Raw genomic sequence first — 20,745 nt, 5'->3', positions numbered from 1 at the left:
GGGTCAGTCATGCATGGATTGTTGGGGATCGAGGGATGAGGCTACGGATGAGGACTGGAGGCCTTCGAGGATACGGCGGCGTGGCTTGTCAGAGGACATGGAATGGATATATTGATGGCCGGCATTATTACCCGATGATGTATGCCCACGTATCCGTACATCTGTGGCACGGAAAGTGCTCCAGATGGCCCCAGTTGGTGACATAATGGAGACTACGAGGAGCAGCTGAAGTTTGAGGATCCTGGATCCTCAATCGTTTTTTATTGGGATAAAGCGGAAGTATGTTTACAATATTGAACTATAAATTCTATTAATATCTAAGCCTTAAGTACTAGAGTGTCCTTCATCGAACCCCAGTTGTATCGTAGAACATCCCAGGTGTCTTAATAAATACCCGTGAACAATTATGAGCACTTGCAGCCAGTTGTGCAATATTTCCAGTTGCATAACCAGTGCAAAATATACTGATAAGTCAGGCTTCGAGTGTGTGCATGGTCGAAAATCTCAATTAAACTAAGGTGCAACAGCCTCGTCCCGTTGTACTTATCTTTCGTACCTGTTGTGGAAAACTCTGCTCTCCAACCTACACACAGTGGGTATTTTCAACTGGCAGCGATTCAAACTGGCACAGTGGGATGGAACCCACCCACAGAGCTGCATTGAGTATTGAGGCCCATTCCACACCCCGTGACTCTGCCGAGGGTTAATTTGTCCTCTATAAGGATATGTATGTGAGCGAGAGAAAAAGAGTCCTGCCTGCTTGTATTGTGCGGAGTTTTAGCAATGATTAGCATCACGAAATGGAAAACTATTGTTCCAATACGCAGTCGAAAACCAGGTAAAAAGGTATTGACAAATCAGGTAAGGATAAGTCCGCAAAACAAAACATATCCAACTCACATGCGATCTAAAGGTGAAACTGTTGCAATTAGGGTTTAAGGGGAAAATTATAAAAATAAGTTTGCACTACAGCAATATCGAATGTTTTGTTTAATTGATCCTTTTCATCATTATTGGAATAAATCTATATGCCTTCCTATAATTATAATAAATTTAAAAGTATGTATTGTAAATGATCAATTTATAATATTAATTTCATTTTAATATTCATTTTACTACTTTAATTTTAAGCACATCTGTCTATTATTTCCTATAAGATGAACCAGCTCCAAATGTGATTTTGCCAGTGAAACTTTTTGGGTTGCAGGCTCCTCTAAGGACGGTCAATATCCATATCGCCCCCTACCCACCCCTCTCCTTTTGAAATCCCTTGAAAACCCAACAACAACTAGAACAACAGCAACAGCAGTGAGCAGCTGAAGTTTCTGGCAGTCGAACAACACCAGTAGAGGCGGTTAGAAGGAGAGGGCAGCACTACGGCTGCCTGGCAACCGAATCGGGAGCGAAAGAGATGTCCTACTGATGACGAGCAGTGCAGAATGAGGCATCAAAAGCAACAACAAGTCAGGAGCAGCAACAGCAACAATGCAGCGGCAGCGCTGCCAGCTTCGGCGTTGTTGCTGTTGTTGTGCGTTGTGTATAAAAATTTAACATCTGCTCCTTTCATGATTTCAGTTTCGGAAAACTCAAAACTCGTACAACAACGAGGGCTGTAATGGCACAAATAAAAATATATATGTATGCATCTGTGCGAGTGTGTATCCCTCTCTTTCGCTCCGGGTATGCCCTTCTCTTTCTAGCGGCTTGTTGTTGCTGTTAATGCATTTGGCTTGCTTTACTCGTATTACGTGTGCATTTGCCACTCCAAGCTAAAAAAAAAAAATGAAGAAAACATTGAGATACCCAGATACTCGGATGCTGAGATACCGAGATACTACTCTGGAAATGCTCCTTTGGAGCTGTGAGTTGATAAAAAACCCGCGACCAACTGGCGGATTTTAAACGGAATGAAATAAATTAAAACGTGGCGAGGATATGCAGCCACAGGATGCTTTGGTCCTGCTGGATGTGCCATGCATCTTATGGTGCATTCAACTTCAGCCAGTGATTTTCACTCTTCTTCAGCGTTTGTCCTTGGAGAAGTTAGTCTGAATACACGCTGGGTACATTGAATCGATCTAGGAGTTGGCTGCACTTGAATTTTTAGTTCGAAAAATATGCTAATTTTTATTTGAATATTCCTATAACCAACCTTATTGGCCTAACATATCTCAACGTGTATTCGTAAGTTTATTGGCGTTCCTACACATTTGCCAGCATTTTATCCTATTAAAGGATATACATACTTGAAATTGGCTAATAAATCTTACCCCTATTTTCAGTGTATTACATTTATCATTTTTTTTGTTTTAAATATTTTATTTTTCTGTTCATGTTTTGTGCGCACATTTCATTCATTTTTCAAATACTTCTGCAGCACCAACTGTCAGATACATTTCTGGTTTCCTTTGCCGCACGTCTTTTTATTGTGGCTGCTTGCAGTGTGAATGTCCTTTGCTGTCCTCACAAAGGACACGCAAAAGCCAAATAAGAGCGAAAAAAGTATAAATAAAGGCAAAGAGCGGAATGCAGAACTACGAAGAGAGACTTGCAGCAGCTTCGAGTGCAGAAAACCGAACTATGAAGAACTTGTCTGCGGATCGTGAACTTAAGAACTATCTAAGAGGAGAAAAGGCCGGCTGCATCTTGTTGTTTGTGCAGATGTTTCTTCGAGGTTCCTCGAGGGATTTTATGGGTATGCGCTGCGTATGGGACAGGTCAGTGTTCGGAGGATTCGGATTCAGATTGAGATTCGGTTGCGGAGGATTCGAAGTCGGTTAAGGGTTGTGCCCCTAGGTTGAATGATTTTCCATTACGCAATGCAAATAGACAGCAGCGTTGCGCGTACTCGCTTTGTTTTGTTATTTTCTCTGTCAGCGCCAGGCAACAATGCAACTGTCAAGGTTTCCATTTTCCGCCGTGGATTGCTCTCTATGAAATGGCGAAAAAATGGCAGCTCCACTAATAGTTGGCATGAAACGAGGTTGCAACAGGACCGCCACGAGAAAAAAGTGAAATGAAATCAACTGACATATAGAACCTCCCCCGCTCTTTGCTCAAAAGTAAAAAAGGGGCAAAACATGGCAGGCAAATTGTACCAAAATCCCGCAACGGCAGCCAGTGCAATGCCAGGATATATGGCACATGCCCACAAGGTCCTGCCTCCGTGTCCTGCGTCCAGCGCAGCAGTGGCAGCAACAGCACCGCAGCAACGTCCACGGCACCGCAGCAACAGCAGCGGGAAAGAAAGACTTATTCGGCTGGTCGAACTGCGAATGCCCTGAAGTTGGCAAAAATGCAGACTTGCAATTTAGTTGCATACTCAAAATGCCTTTATCAATCGAAACTCATTTTGCGAGCACTTCTATTCTGATAAAATTGTAAATAAATCATTAAACTATACCACAATTACCAAGCATTGAAATGAAGAAAAATCCTTGAATTCATTGTGTTTTATTGCTACTTAAGCTAAGTTATCATTGGTTAGGGTATCAAAACAAAGGCAGCAGAAAATATCTCGTAGTGCACATAGATTGCAAGTTCGCATTGTGAGCGCGAAACTAGGGAAAAAAATTTTTAATTGGAACAACAACTGTACAGCGGCGCAGCAGCAACAACAACAGCAGCAGCAGCAACAAAAGCGCACTTCAAACGCCGCATGTTCGTATCCGTGTCTTGTTGCAGCTGTGTGTGTGTGCGCTTGTGTGTTAATGAAAGAGAGAGGACATGCAGCTGTAAATGTAACTGTGTGCGTGCGACTGTGTGCTTGTGTGTGTGCCAGGACTCTCGAGCCAAAAGTTGCAAGCGCAACAGCAACAAGCAGCAGTTCGAAGTTAAATATTTAAGAATTTACAAACTTTTTAGGGAACATAGAAATAAATACATATTCGAACACGAAAGAAACTTGCTCTTCTTTCAATGTTGTTTAAATTTAAAAATGAATGTATTTTACGTATGAGTAATCGACACAAAAATAAATTAAAAATCATTTTTTAAAAATGGTTAAGTATTGAATTGTATTGTATTGTATAATTTCAATATTAAACCGCTAGTTAAGAGAATTGGCTCGTCATGCTTGTTGTATTCTCAAGTTCGATTGTAGGCCGCACTGGTTCGATGCGAACATGAACCAGCTCGCTTCGAACACGAACTTGTTCGATACATTTTATGTTTGCTCCTTCATTTTCATTTTCATTTTCAGTTCAGTTAGTTCAGTTGTTGTGTATCCTTCGGGTGAAAAGTTTCCTACAAAACACGGACTTTTGCACCGCCGCCGCCGTTCGAGCGCTAGAAACGAGTGCGAGTGCGTGTGAGACTTACTAGCTAACTAACTGATTCTGATTTTCGGGGATATACTATCCCTTCGGTGTGGGTGTGATCGAGTTCAAGGACTCGCGAATAACTTGTTCCAGTTTCTAAAACAGTCAGCCCCAAATAATGTGACCAATGTGACCAGTGAATAAGAATATCCAAGAGCAAAACAAAATCAAGAACTCCCGCAGATGCCGCATTTGCAGCTCCAAGTTCTTCAGCGTTTCATCCAAGTCCCGGTTTAATTTGCAGCTCCAGTTTCGCGCTCGGTTCTCTGGGTTTTCCTGCAATTTCCGCGGTTTCCTTCTTTTGTTCCCTTCGTTCCGTTTTCGCGTCGCGGTTTGTTATTGTCAACTTTCGTTTTCGTGCGGTTTTTCGCGGCTTTTCTAACGGTCCAACGACGGACGGCAAATGGATAGTGAAACTGGCTTGGATTTCCAATAGCTTCTAAGTACTCAGCATTTTCCGAGGGAAACTCTCGAGAAAGGACATGGATTAACAACTAAGGTTTGTAGTAGGGATTTAACAATATACATATATATCTAAATCGGGATTATGTCTATCTTCTATTTATCCATAACTATGCTAAGTATATAAACATTTTAAAATCAATGATTCATATTTGTGGTACCATCTATAAAGAAAAATAAATAATTGAGTTTTTTTCTATTAATTAAGCACAGGCATCAAACAAAAAGACAAATAGCCGCATACAGAACATAATTAACTCTTTGAAAAAGAACCTTAAGGAGCGTTTCCAAGAAACAAAACACACTGGCCATATCCCTTTCAAAAAACCGACTCCAATTAATAAAGCCAATTGAGCGAATGTATAAAAATGTTGAGCTCCAATCAAATATAAAACTCTACGCTTTTGTTCCTAATCCCCCAATTAAACTCACCTCTCGACTGAAAGCTGAAGAAAAACAAATTTCCAATTGAAATTTGCATTTGGGGCACAGGAAATACTTTCCAAGCGTAAACATGTAAACAAAGAGATAACAATTGTTATTGGTCATCCGAGGATCAAATTACAATAAGTGCAAGCTCAAAGGAGCCCCAAAGAATAAAATCACAATCACCTAAGCAGGAAATTTCAACGAGCTTTATTTGTGCAAGACAAATAAACAAAATAAAATAATATTACAGTAAAGGCAGAGTCTTCTCTTTTCGGACGACGAACAGTTTTGGAAATGAGTAATGACTTTTAGAAGAAGAACTGTTTCTGATAGATACATTTGGCGTTTGTCTTAGCGCCAACTTAAATTAAAAAGCAGCGGGCCCTAAAGTTCTTCTGGTTGTGAAGAGTTGAGCCGAGGCCCTGAAAACGTGCCAGAAAGCGACACACAGAGATACAAAGATACAGATACTCGTAACTAACAGTAACGTGCGTACATCTTCAAGATACTTTTTGGCGCGCTCAGAACAGAAGCGCCGAAAACAGAAAATAAAACAAGAAGAGTACAAGGGAACGAGAAGCACAACAGAAAGCGAAAAGCTAAAAACACAGAAGGAGATACTTGTGCTCCTACAAGATACAGCTACAGATACATGGCAATAAAGAGAATTTAAAGAAAGATAAATAATAAAACCAAACAAATTGAGGCGCAGGCCGCGAAAGAAGTTCAAGTTCAACGAATGTATATCTGTACCAGTATCTGTATCTGTATCTGTTGGATGCAATTTGTCGGCGGCCTGCAAGTTTATTACTGCCTTACCCCCAATGAATCTATATATAGCTGCCATATTTTGTTTACAATTTTCCGCCGCCCACGATTCATTCATAAAACACACCAGCCCAAAATAAAAGTTGGCAAAAGGACACGCAGGCAAATTAAGGCTTTGACCTAGAGAAAAATAAACAACACCCAGGATATAACCCCTGCCCCTGCCCCTGCCCCTGCCCTCACCCCTCCACTCGTTAACGGTAACGTGCGTGACTTTGAAAGCAGGCAAGGCAAATGACAAACTCGTAAATCTCAACACACTCACGGGAAGTGGGTGGTGCTTTTTTTGGGATGTGGGTGAAAATGCGAGGCATAAGTGCCCCTACTCCCATTCATATACGCTTAATACTCAGCCTCGTATGCCTGTCCATGGACTCCTTGCATGGCTTCATTGGGCCCCACAGCACGTTTCATTTCATCCACACCTGCACCACCGCACCACTCCGCGCACCACCCATCCCCACACCCAAACACCCATACCCATACACCCATATACCCATACAGCGCACCGCCAACCTTCGGCACAACTCAATTTGCACGTGACACAGCGAGGAACGAGATGTGGAGCAGGCACTGCCAGGCGAATTAACTCGCGGCAGGAATTTAAAGAAAATATCTTTCAGATACTATATATATTTTGAAGCATTCAAGTTCTAAGCTTGAACAAAAAAAATTAAAGTTGAAATTGAGTTTTCGTATAAATATTCTTCATCATTTATAGTATTGTAATAGTCGCTTCACTAAAAACAATTTATTGCATTTGATGGCTTTAGAAACAGCTTTTACAAAACTACCTACGTTCCATAGTATTTGACTTGACTTTCAAGCTACCTTCCGCACAATATAAACTCGATTAAGTACATCCACCACCTTAGAAAGAAATGCAATTTCAGCCGTCTAGTTCGTATCATTAACATAAAATGAAATAATTTCCCCACCCACTTGCCAGTTTGTGGGGCTTCTTGAAATGCTACCCGGCCGAAAGGATGCACCCCACCGAAAGTGGAATGGAATTTTATTCATTAACTTGCTGCGCTGCACATTTGGCAATTGTATAACATGCATAAATATGCAAACTTATTATGGCCCGAAAAATAGTTTCGCAATAGCGCAGTGCTGGGGAAAAATGTTAATAAATATTTAGCCCAACTGCTTTTGAACAATCCTCATATGAGCAAAAGTTGTAAACAAGCGCACAATGTTCGGATAACATATTAAAATATTACATTGAAGAGGATGAGCTGGGAAACTGGTTATGGGGACGAGGACGTGGGGTTCATTTGGGAAAGGGGAGCACTTCATTTGCACAAATGGAGCGTCAGCTTGACAGGCAGACTGCCGAGGAGGCGGCGGAGGCGACGGGGCGTCCTGCAGGATCCTGGGAAATGGGATGTGCGGAACATGCTGCTGCCCAACTGTCGTTGGTTGCACTTGTTATCAAAAGAGGTTGATGTGGCTAAGAGTATTCGCACTTGTGTGGTAGGATAGTATCTGTAGGGTTCGAAATCAATCCAAATATTCGAATTCATAATTAATACGGCTGCATTGCATGGTAATACAAATTTTGAGCTATTATGTTTGAACATACATGTATACCATTCCATTGATTAACTATCCTAGCCCGAAACAGGCTAATATCTGCATCAATGATTTAAGGGTATCGCAAAGTCCACAAGCCCATCTCGAATTTCCATCATATTTTCCACTTTTCTCTGCCATTTCTGGTGGCTCGGCTGAGTTCAAACAAATGCGAAGTCAAACAACGACAGGTAGCACCGGTAGATGGTTTCCCTCTGGATACAGCAGAAACCCCAGATTCTGCTCCTGTTTCTGTTTCCGTTCCTGTTTTCGTCCTGTGGCTTCACGTGCTCTCCTCCTCTGCACATGCAACGCTCCTGTGCATGTGTGTGTGTAGCCTAGTTCCTCGTCCTGTGAGGCTCCCGCCCCTCCACATAATACACATATGTATATACTGCCAAAAAACAGCCCTCGCAGTCACCTAGATTCTAAACCGCCTTCTGCCATTTCATTCCACGACTCCGCAGCGACTTTGTTTTCCAAATGACGCATTGTTCAGTCACATACACATATATGGTCTCATATATGTACTTATATAGTGCTTCTGTGTGCGTCTGGTCTGCGTGTTTAATTCGCAAATTCAAAATGCGAGAAAATAAAGAATGTTGTACGTACATTGTACATACATGTTGCAAAAATGTGCTGCATTAAGCGTGAGCAGCAAACAAGAAATTTAAGTGAATTGCGGTCATTGTTTCTGCTTTCGGTTGGTTTTCTCAGTATATTTTTCCATACACCAATACTGGCACAGTTCTAAATAGAAATCCCTGTCAATATAGACCATCCCGTATATGCATAACATTGAAACTTCGCCATGGAGCTTAGCACGATAAGATAAGATAGCAACTTTGAAACTCGATCGGATAAGGATTGACAAACAATTTATATAATTTTCGGTTATATCACTACTTGGTGGCAATGGAAACACCAAAGAAAGTGTACTTCTCTTCAAGAAATGGATACGTTTTACTACCAACAGCTATCTAAACAGGGCTCCATAGCTGAGGATACTAAGTTTTCGGTATCATGGCATGGAATAGATCATAACTTTTCCCTTCGATGTTGCGATTTGGCTTGGGCCAAGGAAGAAGGAAGAGCTAATTGCACGCTGCACATGTTGCCATTTTCCCAACTCCTTGGCCCAATTTCGGACCAAATCGCGAGTGGTCAATGGTGCGATCGGTGGATTGGGATCGGGATCTTTATCGCGCCATGTCGAGCGTAAGACTCGTAACTCGTAGCTCGTAATTCTCCCAGGAAAGGGAGGAACAGAGGGGCCGGAGGCGGAGGACGAGTCCAAAGTTACAGCTGCAGAACAGGACAGGATGAAAGGCCAGAAGTGGAAACGCGAAACGGAATCGCATAAAACGGAAAGTGCAGCAAATTGTGGCAGCTGCAACATTTTGTGTTTTTTTTCCTCGCTGCAGGTTCTCTTCTTCGCTTTTTCCTCCTTTTTTTGTTGGTTTGCTGCGCTTGGCCGTTGGCCTTTTACCGTTTTTATTGAAGGCACTGCCACAAAGATAATGTGAGCGAGACGGCACGAGGGGAGCAAGCGGGACGGGGCGAAAGGGCAGGGACGGGGCAATTGCAGCACGCAAATTGCAGTCGACAAAATAATCAGACTTTAATTGTCGTTCTGCAACAATGTGCAGCAGACTCAAGGCAACGCGAACCTCAAGGAACCCGAAAGAAATTAAGGCGAACGAGAACAATGGGGCAGATGACTCAGTTGTCAACCGAAATCAGGCGAAAAGTTTCCCCATTGCGAAACTTCGGGGGTGAAATGTGCACAGGGATGCAAGAAGGTTAATTTTGAGTGTGGGAAATCTTAGGGGAAACATCTTAGGTACCAGCGCGCAATGCCAAATAGGATTGCTACAATATGATGGTATTTAATACTTTCCAAGCAATCTTTGTCTTTATAATTTAATTTGTATAGCTTCTGCTTAATTAACTAACTGATATATGCTTTCAATAAAATAAATTTCCAAGAACCGAGGGTTTGGTTAGCCGAACTTATTAATATTCCATTTTCACTCACTTTAACACCTCAAAAGTCATGCATTAATGCAGCTCAGCTTGCTGATGCAGCTCGAGGCGCATCCAGAGCACACATAATCATCATCCTCGCACATTAAAATCATCCTCATCAACATCATCATCATCATCTTGGCCGACGTGGTGATGAAAAAGCCCAGGTTCCGAGCCCAATGAACTTTGTGAAGCGCAACGAAATGCTCGCTGGCCAAATGCAAAAAGCCAAAGGACGCGCTCGGCAACAAAAAAAGAAACCAAAAGTACACCTGTGCCACAAAAAATAAAGAATATAATAAAAATAAAAATAAAGGAAAAGATACAAGAGCGGGCAAAAATGGCGAAAAAAGGCAAGAAAATGACAACGGCGTTGAAGGCAACTGAAATACGCTTATGTGATTGTGTGAGTGAGTGTGTTTCGCAGGTGTGTGTGCGATTGTGTGTGTGTGTGAGGCTTTACAAAGCCAAAACCAACTTGGCAGCATAACTTACAAGCCAAAAAAGAAAAAAATCGAGAAAAAACAACAACAGCAGCGGCAATAAAAAGCCAGAAGTGAGTGTCCTTTGGCTCATTTTTTTCGCTGTTCGTTTTTTATTATTTTTTTTTTTTTTGCCGCTTCCTGCCTCGCTGACTTGGCCGCTCATTATATAGTCAAAGACCATAATTATGTGTTGAAGTTTGTAGATGTTTGAGGCCAGTGAGGGAAAGAGAAACAGAGAAATTAAAAAAAAGCATAATGGGCAAGAAAAGTATTCAGCAAGGATATTTTTATAAGAAACTCAGAAACACCTCCAACTGAAACTTTACTAACCAAATTTGTTTTTCTTCTCATTTTTACAGCTTTCAATCAAAGGATTTGAGAACAACGGCGGCCACAACAAGACAAAATACTTTGGAAGCTCTTTAAGCAACTTACAAAAAAAAAGAAACCTTTCGGCCCAAAATCAAAATTGAAAACCAAACGAACAAAAGGCGTAAAATGAATTAGGCTAAACACACAACTTATATGAAATATAAATATTATTACTATTAAAGCCAATAACAAGTAACGCGCTAATGTTTAATTAATCGTTAAGTCCAGAACCCAAACAAACAAACAAACGGAAGACAAAGATTTTTAAGCCTACGCATAAGTACAATTTACTAGACATAAATACTTAAATTATTTTTATATTCGACGACATATTACAAGCAAATTCAATTGAGAAACGAAGCATAAACCAGAGTACAAAAACTTAATCAATTTACAACAAGCAAGCGTCAAATATTATCAACCACAAACAGCAAGTAATTAATAACGTAAATAAAACAACAACAACAACGCATACGAAATACAAATTTTACAAATTACAAATTTACAAAGATTTTTTAAAGAAAAACCAAAACCAAACCAAGTCTGCTACAAATTAAATCAAATATCAAAATACAAATTTTTGCCTAGCTGCCGTTTTACAAACAAACAAAAGAATAAAGTACAAAACAACCAACCACAAATCTTAAACAATTTTTAAACAACAATTTAATAAAGCACTTTACAAAGAAGAACACCATAATAAGTAAATATTCAACTTTGCATTAAAACACGCAAAACCAGTGAGTTCAAAATAAACGAAATACAAATCTTGGAGTAGCTTCAACTTATATTATAGTATACAAATCTATTATACGGATATAATCAGAGTGTTTTACACAAGCCAACAAACAAACCAGTCGAATCAGAAACATTTTTACGAAGAACTACCTCAAAAAGCAGACGAACAAACGAAAAGTGAACCGAAAAGTGTACAAAAACTAAAAACGAATCTTCGAAAAATCAGTACAAAGCCCCGCAGTTTTTCAATACAACTGCATAGCCATGCCAGTGTTTGAGCTTAAATGGCGTCTTCAATTTTAGCCCAGAGCAGCACAGGTGCTACCGTCGACAGCAGCAACTTGGGAGCAACTGCAGCAGCAGCCACATCTGTGGAGGCCACCGTGTCCAGCCTGCACAACACCCATCTCAACCAGCTGAGCAGCCTCAGCCAGCACTACACCACGCCGTACCACCATCCGCATTCGCATTCGCATCCGCATCATCACTACCAGCAGCACTATCCGCAGCAACAACATCTGCAGCAGCAGCAACAGCAGCAGCATCACGCCCAGCAGCAACATCAGCAGCAGCAGCAGCAACAGCAGCAGCAGCAGCAGCACTGGGACTACTATGCCAGGCAGCAGCAGCAACATCAACAGCAGCAGCAGCAACAGCAACAGCCAGCGGCCGCCACCGGCAACACCAACGGCAACACAAACGGCAACAGCAGCAACAACGGCAACAACAGCAACGCCGACGGCAGCAATACCACGGTTCCAGCGCCTTTGGGCAGCAGCAGCAACAGCAGCAGCAACCATGCTAATGCTGCAAGTGGAGGCAACAGTGGCCAGCGGCACGGCGATGCCAATGCCAATGCCATTTCCGCCGCCTCCTCCGCAGTAGGAAATCCGGGTAACCAGCAACCCAACAACTCAGCCGGCAACGCCAACTCGAATTCGAACTCCAATTCCAACTCGAACGGCAGCTACACGCGTCCCTGGGAAATGGAGTCCAAGGACAATGGACCACAACCCCAGGCGCAACCCCATCTGCAGCTGAAGAGCGGCTTCGAGCCGTTCTCCAAGCTGCCGTCGTTTCAAAGCCAGTTCCATGGCTTCAATGAGCAATTACTACCGGATGGAACACCCATGCCTGTGCCCATAGGAGCAGGAGTGCCACCAGGATCGGCAGCAGCAGTAGCAGCTGCAGCAGGTTCCATACCTCCTGGCTCCGTAGGTCCCAATTCAGTAGTGGGACCCGTGGGACCCACCGCCATGAGCTCCCTGCAAACGGTGGCCATGTCGCCTGCCAGCATTTCGGTCAGCTCGCCGGGCATGATGAGTGTGGGCTCACCGTTGACCCAACTCTCGAGTCTGCAGACCAGCATCACGCCGCCATCAGCGGGCAGCTTTCCGGCACCACCGCCGCCGAATGCCTTCGCGCACCACCACGCCCTCAATCCACACCACCATCATCGAGGAGCCAGCGGGTATCCCACGCCCTACGCGGAGCTGCCACTCTATCCGGGATTCACCCCGTTGAGTGTCAAGAAGGAGCCGAGCTCGGTCAGCAGCGACTTCGAGATGCTGCTCAAGAAGGAGGACTTTGATCTCAGCAACAGCGGTGGCGGCGGACTGATCCACCATCCGCTGCAGCACGGCCAGCCGCATCCCATACCCATGGGCATGCACACGCCCACCTCGTACGATGGCAACAACAGCAACAACAGCTATCCGCAGGCGGCTGGCGGTGGAAGTAGCAGTCATACGCCGCACACCACCACCACCCAGCCCACGCCCACCACCACCACTCCGGTCAAGGTCGAGAAGTTGCTGCAGTCGCCGATAGCTCGGCTAGAAGCGCGGAAGAAAGAGCGCCGGAAACAGCGGCCCAATTCGCTGGAGTCCAGTGCCGAGAGCGAGGCCAGCGGCATGGACGTAGACCCCAGCAATCCTGGCCAAGTGGACGCCGTCTCCAGCACGGCCAACTTTAAGAGTCCGTTGAGTGCCCTGGGCATGGGGGATAGCAACGATGCCAATGCCAGTGGATGCGACAAGCAGGTAGGTGATCGGAGGGTGGGGTTGTTGAAGCTGAAGGTATACATCGATTCACATGTGATCTTGTGCGATCCATTTGCATTACAAACGAGAATCAAAAGAAGTTTTTGATCGATATATTCCGGAAATCTTCGACAACCCCACCGATAAACTTGCGAAACGGGGCGAACTGGCAACCGCTGCGATTAACAGGACTACGGTCGTCGCCACCATCTTCCGCCACCCACACTGAACCACCCGCCAATGACACTGCCACCACCCACAATCACAATAACACCCACCACTCACAACCATAACCACCAGAACCACAACCACAACCACTCCAACGACAACTCCTCTTCCTGCTCTCTTTTCCAGTCCAAGAAGAAGCGCAAGCGGTGCGGCGAGTGCGTGGGATGCCAGCGCAAGGACAACTGTGGGGAGTGCGCCCCCTGCCGAAACGACAAGAGCCACCAGATCTGCAAGCAGCGCCGCTGCGAGAAGCTCACCGAGAAGAAGGTAAGTGCGCTCACTGGTTTTCCATTCTCAGATCCTGTCCCACCGAATCGAAGTACGAAAGCGGTGGGGAGTATCCCACAGATTCATTCACGGGCAGCGCAAAAGTTACTCAATGAAATTGGCGGGCACAGTGGTTTTACGGGCATTAAATCACTTGAAACTTCTTTTCTGTAAAAAATGTAATGTGGATAATCAAATAATAGAGTGAAATGTTTCTCCTGCTGCTATCCTTTTAATTGAAATAAGAGCTTTATCTTCGGACTTCAAATTGGTGTAAGGTGTACATGATTTGGATGAAAATGTCCATCTTTTGAACCACTGTACCCAAACGGGCAGCTGGGAATCGGTGCAAACTGGTTTTGGTCCTCAAACGAGCGCCGGCGGCCAAGTCGCATCCACATGAACATTCGCATTCGAGATTCGCGGTCTTTCGCACCAGCGGTCAGTCACTCAGGATTTATGTCAGCGCAACAGATGTTCCTTGGCCAAGTGCCTCGTCCCGTCTCTTTTTGTCGGCCCCTCCGGCAGCCGTCTCTTTCTCCAGCTGCCTCGATTTGAGATTTAACTAGTAACCTACAATGAGTGGAGTGTGTGTGTGCCCAAGTGCCTGCGTACGACGTGCACTCAAGAATTCTTGTATCTGGGTATCTGAGTATCTGCGCCGAGTGATCCGACATCCGCGCATCCTCCAGATACTTTTGCCGCTTCCCAGCTCCTTTTCGAAATCACTTAAGATACCGCTGGCACAGCGTGTCCTTTAAGCGTTTGGAAATCAGGTTGCACATGTGTGCGTGAAAGGTTCCCGAATCTGGGATCTCAAATTGCGCTGCATGTCGTCACTCGAAGTTTGGATTGGGTGGATTCGAGGTGAAGTGCGGGCTTGGGAACAAGTTCAATGGCCCAAGGACCACTAAGGAGTTTCAAGTGATCTATTGCCAAGGATATGTGTGCATCTTAATTTTCTCCACATATCAATTTTAAAGTTGAAGAAGTTTGACTGAGCGTAGTACGTATCTTATTAAAAGAATTACGACTTCTTTAAGAACGACTTTACTTTATTGTAAACGACGCTCGTAAAAAGTCATATTATGATACTAAATATGAAGGTACTAACATGACTTTTTATAATCCTACCTACGGTCATAAAGCACTCGATTTAACTAGAATTTCTTTCCTTGGTAAGCTGGTGCCCAGTTTTAGGATGGCTCTTAAACCTTTCCCACATACTTTATAATTGGCTGGGCCACATAAAATTAGAATTTCATTCGTATGCCGGTTGCCCAAGGTCTTGTTCCAATTTCCCTCGCCCTGTTGGCAAATCTCGAAGCCCCGGCAGATAATCAGGGTATTTGGAGTATGTCCAATATTGACAGACGCTTCCACATTGCGACGCTATTTTCTCGGGGCCTCAGAACACAAATACAGGCGTCCGATGGCAAAAGCAGCAGCAACAAATGCCCAATATGCCATATACACATATACATATATAATAAGAACAACAATAAAATAACGATAATAACGAAACGAGGCAACGAAAACAATAATAAAAGGAAAGGAAAGGAGCAGATGTTCACATGTTACAAACGCGGCTTTTGATCGCACACTCACACACAGATGCAATACACATACCAATACACGCGAACAAAGCGGCACACACAGATACACGCAGACAGACAGATAAATAAATAAGCGAGTAGTGCGCAGCGTTTTGTCTCTCAGTCGCGATCAGCGGACTGCAAACAGGAAACAAAAAAAAAACTGTATGGGAGAGTGCGAGAGAGAGGGGTATATGCTGCAGAGAAAGAGACGGCACGAACGGACAATTAAGGTTGACAGGAGCGAGGAGATCGGACGCTATACAAAAGGCCGTCAAACGAGAAAATGGCACGCAGAGATCTCAACTATAGACCCCTACCCCACCATATAGCCCTCCCCCTCTGCAGAGCCCCTGGTTATAAGCCGCTCCCCCCGCTGCCGCTACCCACCCCTTCACTGCAGACGACACACATAGATAAAGTTGTAAATTTCGCGGTTTCACCGAGAGAAGCAACAGTTGACATGTCAATTTGGACAGGGTATCTACAAGATACAAGATACGCGTTGCGATAGTGCAACGCCAATTTGGAGCTATATTCCCCCGCCCTTGCTCCTCCTCCTGCTCCTCCTGGACAATTGACGCTTCAGTTTTACGACGCATCTTCCTTTGCTTTATCATCGCCATCCGCAACATCATTATCAGGGCTTTCATTGTCCAACTGCCTCACATGTCGGCTGAGCTACTGGAACACTATGTCACTAGGCTGGGGTTTATCTTAAGGGAATTAAGTGTTTAAGCTTTGTAACCACTCTATAGGTGGTATGATATAGTAATTCAACATAAATATCAGCAAGAAGATAATTCTACTGGTTCGTGTTCCAATGACATAAGCTATACATTTTAGAACCAAAAACAAACCTGCATTCTCTTTTGTAGGCCAGTGTATTCTGAAATTACTCATGTGCTCATATATTTATGCCTTTGTCCATGGACTTTATAATGACAAGGTTTTCGCGGTTTTTTTTTCAGCCTGAAAGTTCTCAGCTAAAACTCACAGCTGGTCCCATCTGTCCAACTTCTTTGGTCCGGTTTTGTTCTTAATGGTGATAAATTTTGAACGTAAATTATTTCATTCTTCAGTTTCCCATCGATGGCGGATCAATGCACTTTTCGACTCATTTCTTTTCCATAAATAACTCATGCTTTAAGATGAACTCCAAGTCTGTCCCTTTCCGGTGTTCAGATTTCCCTCTTGTATTTTTTTCTCGTTTAATATTTTTTGTAATTCCTTCTTTACTCTCCCAAATCAGCTAAAAAGACCTTCGGGCTTAGTCATTAACTTGGCTATTTGAATTGCTCAGCGAACTCACTCCCACCTCCGCTTTCCCACCAAAAAAAAAGTGAAATCCCTGGACAGGCCTATCTAAGAGGATATTTCCTGTGTCGCTCCATTCGTCTGGGGCATTTTTTCTTCTTTAAATATGCAGTTTTTCTTAGGAATTTTCTCATTAAAATTTGAACATTTTTTGTACGTTTTTTTCGCTTTCACAAATAAGAGGAAAACCAACAGCAAGACGGACAAATATTGAAAGTGTTTGAGCAGGGGGAAAGTTACCGAAAGCCAAAGAAATCAACCCCGAAAGTCCGTTTGGAGTCTAGTCAGGGTTTGAGTGATTGACTTCATTGGGCTGTCCAAGGATGCTTTCCTGGCATCTTCCGTGGCACTCCAAGATCTGCTCCCTTTTCGTTCTCATATTCAATTCACGCTGCGCTCCAACTTCATTGAGGCAAATGCACTGGAGTCACTAAAAACCAGCATACAGCCATAACAACTTAAAGGTTTTCGCTTCATGCATACAAAATGCTCTGTAACGTGCATATGCTCACATGAAACCTCGCCGTATCCTTATCCTTAGTCCTTCTTTGGGCCAGGACGAGTGCATTGCTCCTACTTGAGGCCACACACACACCCACACAACAGCACTCCCCGTTCGTGACATACTCTCGGCAAACACACACTAACAAATGGAGAGCGTGGGCACTTGCCAAGGTGGCCATGCACTGTGCTAAAAACTTGGTCCCTAAGAGAAAAACTCATCAGTTTCATATAGAAAAATTCTAATTATATTATATTAGGTAGATATTTAGTAAATGCCTTATGTTTATTAAGCTTGGCTTAAAACTTAAAACTCAACATTCAGAACTTGGCATACTATTTGTGGCAGTGCTTCGTTTTTGGCACGTTGGCTTGCCAACTCCTGGAAAACAGGATAATACCAATACACACACTCTCCACTGGATACTTGAGCCACGACTGCAACGCATGGTGGTGGCGAGGATGACGATGATGATGATGATGACGCTGGCAATAATGCGCTGGATGTGCTTCATTATGAGCATGTTGTGCAATCTGATACTCGGTCGTGGTCGTGCTCCTTGGATATCCAGTTGCACTTGGGCATCCTCTTTCATCCTGCCAGCTATCTCTTTTCCCGGCCATCAGTTGTCCCTTTCTGGCTCAGCTTTTGGCAAAAAAAAGACGGAAAAATATGTTGGCCAAAAATGTGTTGTCTTTCGGTTAATTGTCGCTTGTGGCCAGGCACACGACGGCCGCCCTCTCTTCCGCTCCAGAAAGCCCAGTCCCTGTCGTCCGCCAGTGATTCAATCATTCAATCTATAGGCAGCAATATGTGCGTTTGTCATTCGATAAGTCCCAAAAGATGCTGCCAGGCATGCCTCCCATCTCCATCTACTTACCCCCCGAATTTTCGGTTTGAGTTTGGGTTTTTCAGTTTCAGTTCGAGTTCAATGCTCTGCACTCAGCTGGCAGATAAAGTTTTGTTTTAGGTTTCGGCTCAGGTACACAGCAGAAAATTAAGAACCAATTTCATTTAAGGTGTACGAAAAAAAATATTATATGCCAGCAAAAACTATTATTTTCTGGATCACAGTGCTAAGCTATACATATATTTTCAATTTACTTTGATTCAATTTTAAATACGATTCTTTGTGTTTTGAAAATAAATCCTGAAAAATCATAACTTCCAACTGTATCTGTAGCTCGTGTGTCCTGCGGCCGCCGGGCCACAAATCCTATTGAAAATTCCAGGCAGCTTCCGTTGTTTTATTTCCTCCTCGAAGGATTGCATATTCATCTGTTGCAGGAGCACACACACACTATCACTCGTAGGCCATCTGCAGAACTCGCTCGCCTGCACATCTGTTCGCATTGTGCTCCATGGCATAGGAATAGGAATCCGAATCGGAATAGGAATCAGGATAGGAACAGGAATATGAATCCTAAGCCAGAACAGAGTCCTGAGAGCAGAACTTAAGCCTCATGCTGTGGAAACACACATGCACGCACGTCCATTTAAATGGCATTGATGAATGATGATTTTTGTGTATATTATTTTATTTTAAGCAGCTTAGGCTTTGTGGGGATTTATGCGTGCGTTCTTTAATTGCCAAAATTTAAATCATAACTTCGAGCACCATCATTTAGAACGTGCATTGTTCTCATTTTAATGGACTCTCATTGGTGAGGCTACTCGGGCACCAAATTGCTGCCATGACAGCCAATTAGTGCTCTTTTTTTCTGATAGGCAGGCTATATACACTTGTGCTATGTGCTATATTCCATGTACACAGTACATACACGGTTTTATTATCCAGCGTTGAGTAATTTTTGGTTGGCCAAACTCCCCAGTGCACGGATTTATTTAATTTGCAATTATGGCTAATTATTTTATGCATCACAGCTTATTCGTATTTACAGTTGATTTATTTTCATTTCTATCTTTTTTTCTTTCAGGAACCCAAAGCCAAAACCGTACGTATACATATTAATGTTATTTATTTTGCACTTAAAGGGGCATTAAGTTATTATTGTTTAATATTTTTAAAACACAACAAGCAATCATTATTTTTTCTGTAAGAATCGAAGTAGCGATCCAATAGTGGAATGAATTCGCAATAAAATTCCCTATCGAGTGGTATTCAAGCCTGAAAATGTTAATATTTTCTTAATATCTCTACCCCTTGCCGAAAATTTAAAAAATTTCAACAAAAAAAATATATGTTACAGAAAGGAGTTCCTACAAAAGCTGTTATTATATACGGACTATAGTCCGTATAATAATAATAATTATAATTATTATAATTTGAACTATTGAAGCGAATGAACAATCTCATTTAGATCTGTAATTAAGATTCAAGTTCCTGGAATTCTTCGGCCATAGTTTTTATCGCAATTATTTGATCAATGTTCTGCAGATTTGGTTCCCAGTAGTTTTTTAGGTTGTTTTGTTTTGCAGAATGCCTATTGTTTACCCTGCAGATACAAATGTATCTTTTCATCTATGTACCGATAGCTATTGTGTGGTTGTTTCGGTGCTCTTTTTTACCAGCAGAATTGTTTGTTCTGTTGTCTCCGCATAAATTAAATAATAAAATGCTTGACTCTGTCCGTGTGTGAGTGTTCGGCAGTCTGCGCAATTGAATGCTTTTGTTGCTGTATTTATGGAACAGATTTGCCGCTCATGTGCCTGAGGATGATGGGATGGATGGGTTGATCTGGTGGCTCTGATTCTGATTCTGAATCTGATTCTGGTGGTGGTTTTGCTGCTGCCCGATGGCAATCAGTCGGGTCGGGCTGCACACATTTATATAAATCTGCGCGCTGATCGTAAAGCGTTGTTAAATTTTAATAAATAAATGTTCACATCCTTGTTAAGTTCCCAGCGGCGAGAACATTTGCATTGATTGCACTAGCACAGACCAGCGGAAAGAGGCGAAAAATGCAAATTAATGTTATATAATTACGCATGGAAGGGAACACGCTGCGTATACTTGATGGCGATTTGCATAAGGACAAGGCTGAGAAAAAGAGGGACTTTGTGAGCACTTATCCTTGTAATAGTTAAAGGACAAAAGTGCCGCATTGCCTGCCCTTTGCACCTCTATTCCCTCAATAATGAGTGCAAATCAGTTGGTCCCTCTCTTGCTGTCCATTCTTTTAATGAGAGTTACAAAATATCCATTCCGTAATGAGGTCCTTGGCTGGTGAAGCATTCAGCTGAGATCCTTGGGGTGGGCAGGTGCAATCCAGCAATTAAGCAATTTGTTGGCTGTTATTGTTTATTAATAAACAAACAACAAAGCTAGACACCGAACTGTGGCGCTAATTGCCACAGCAACCGGTTGGGAAAATGCCAGGACCGCTGCAGAGAAGCAGTCGGTTCAAATGGCTCAAATGGATCAAGGATATCCATGCACATGCCGAGTCCTAGAAGCGTGGTACCCACGGAACCCACGGAACCCTTTTTTTCTATTTTTGAAGTGCATTCCACCCGGTGTCGGCCCCCTCAGAACTTTTTCACTGCCCGCTGGCTCAATTTAAATATCAGCGATGCATGGCCAAAAAGGGG

The 20,745-nt window shown here is 43.2% G+C and overlaps 1 protein-coding gene and 1 long non-coding RNA gene across 3 annotated transcripts in view; both read left to right on the top strand.

Annotated features, from left to right (window-relative positions):
* The first annotated feature begins 4,337 nt into the window (after window positions 1-4,337).
* LOC117140154 lies at window positions 4,338-10,566 on the top strand. The gene is made up of 2 exons (XR_004459405.1): window positions 4,338-4,818; window positions 10,492-10,566. It is a non-coding gene; the product is annotated as an uncharacterized LOC117140154 (long non-coding RNA).
* Window positions 10,567-11,085: 519 nt separating this feature from the next.
* LOC117140152 (DNA N6-methyl adenine demethylase) overlaps window positions 11,086-20,745 on the top strand; it is an 85,649-nt gene continuing 75,989 nt past the window's right edge. For both annotated transcript variants that reach the window (XM_033302924.1, XM_033302923.1), the window contains exons 1-3: window positions 11,086-13,284; window positions 13,639-13,779; window positions 19,131-19,148. In XM_033302924.1, the coding sequence (XP_033158815.1) occupies window positions 11,527-13,284; window positions 13,639-13,779; window positions 19,131-19,148 (1,917 nt within the window). In that variant the 5' untranslated portion in view covers window positions 11,086-11,526. The remainder of the gene's footprint in view (window positions 13,285-13,638; window positions 13,780-19,130; window positions 19,149-20,745) is intronic.

This window comes from Drosophila mauritiana, chromosome 3L (genome assembly GCF_004382145.1).
Source record: "Drosophila mauritiana strain mau12 chromosome 3L, ASM438214v1, whole genome shotgun sequence".
NCBI classification, from domain to species: Eukaryota; Metazoa; Arthropoda; class Insecta; order Diptera; family Drosophilidae; genus Drosophila; species Drosophila mauritiana.
The sequence above is the reverse complement of the archived record's forward strand: the minus strand, read 5'-3'. Positions and strand labels throughout refer to the sequence as shown.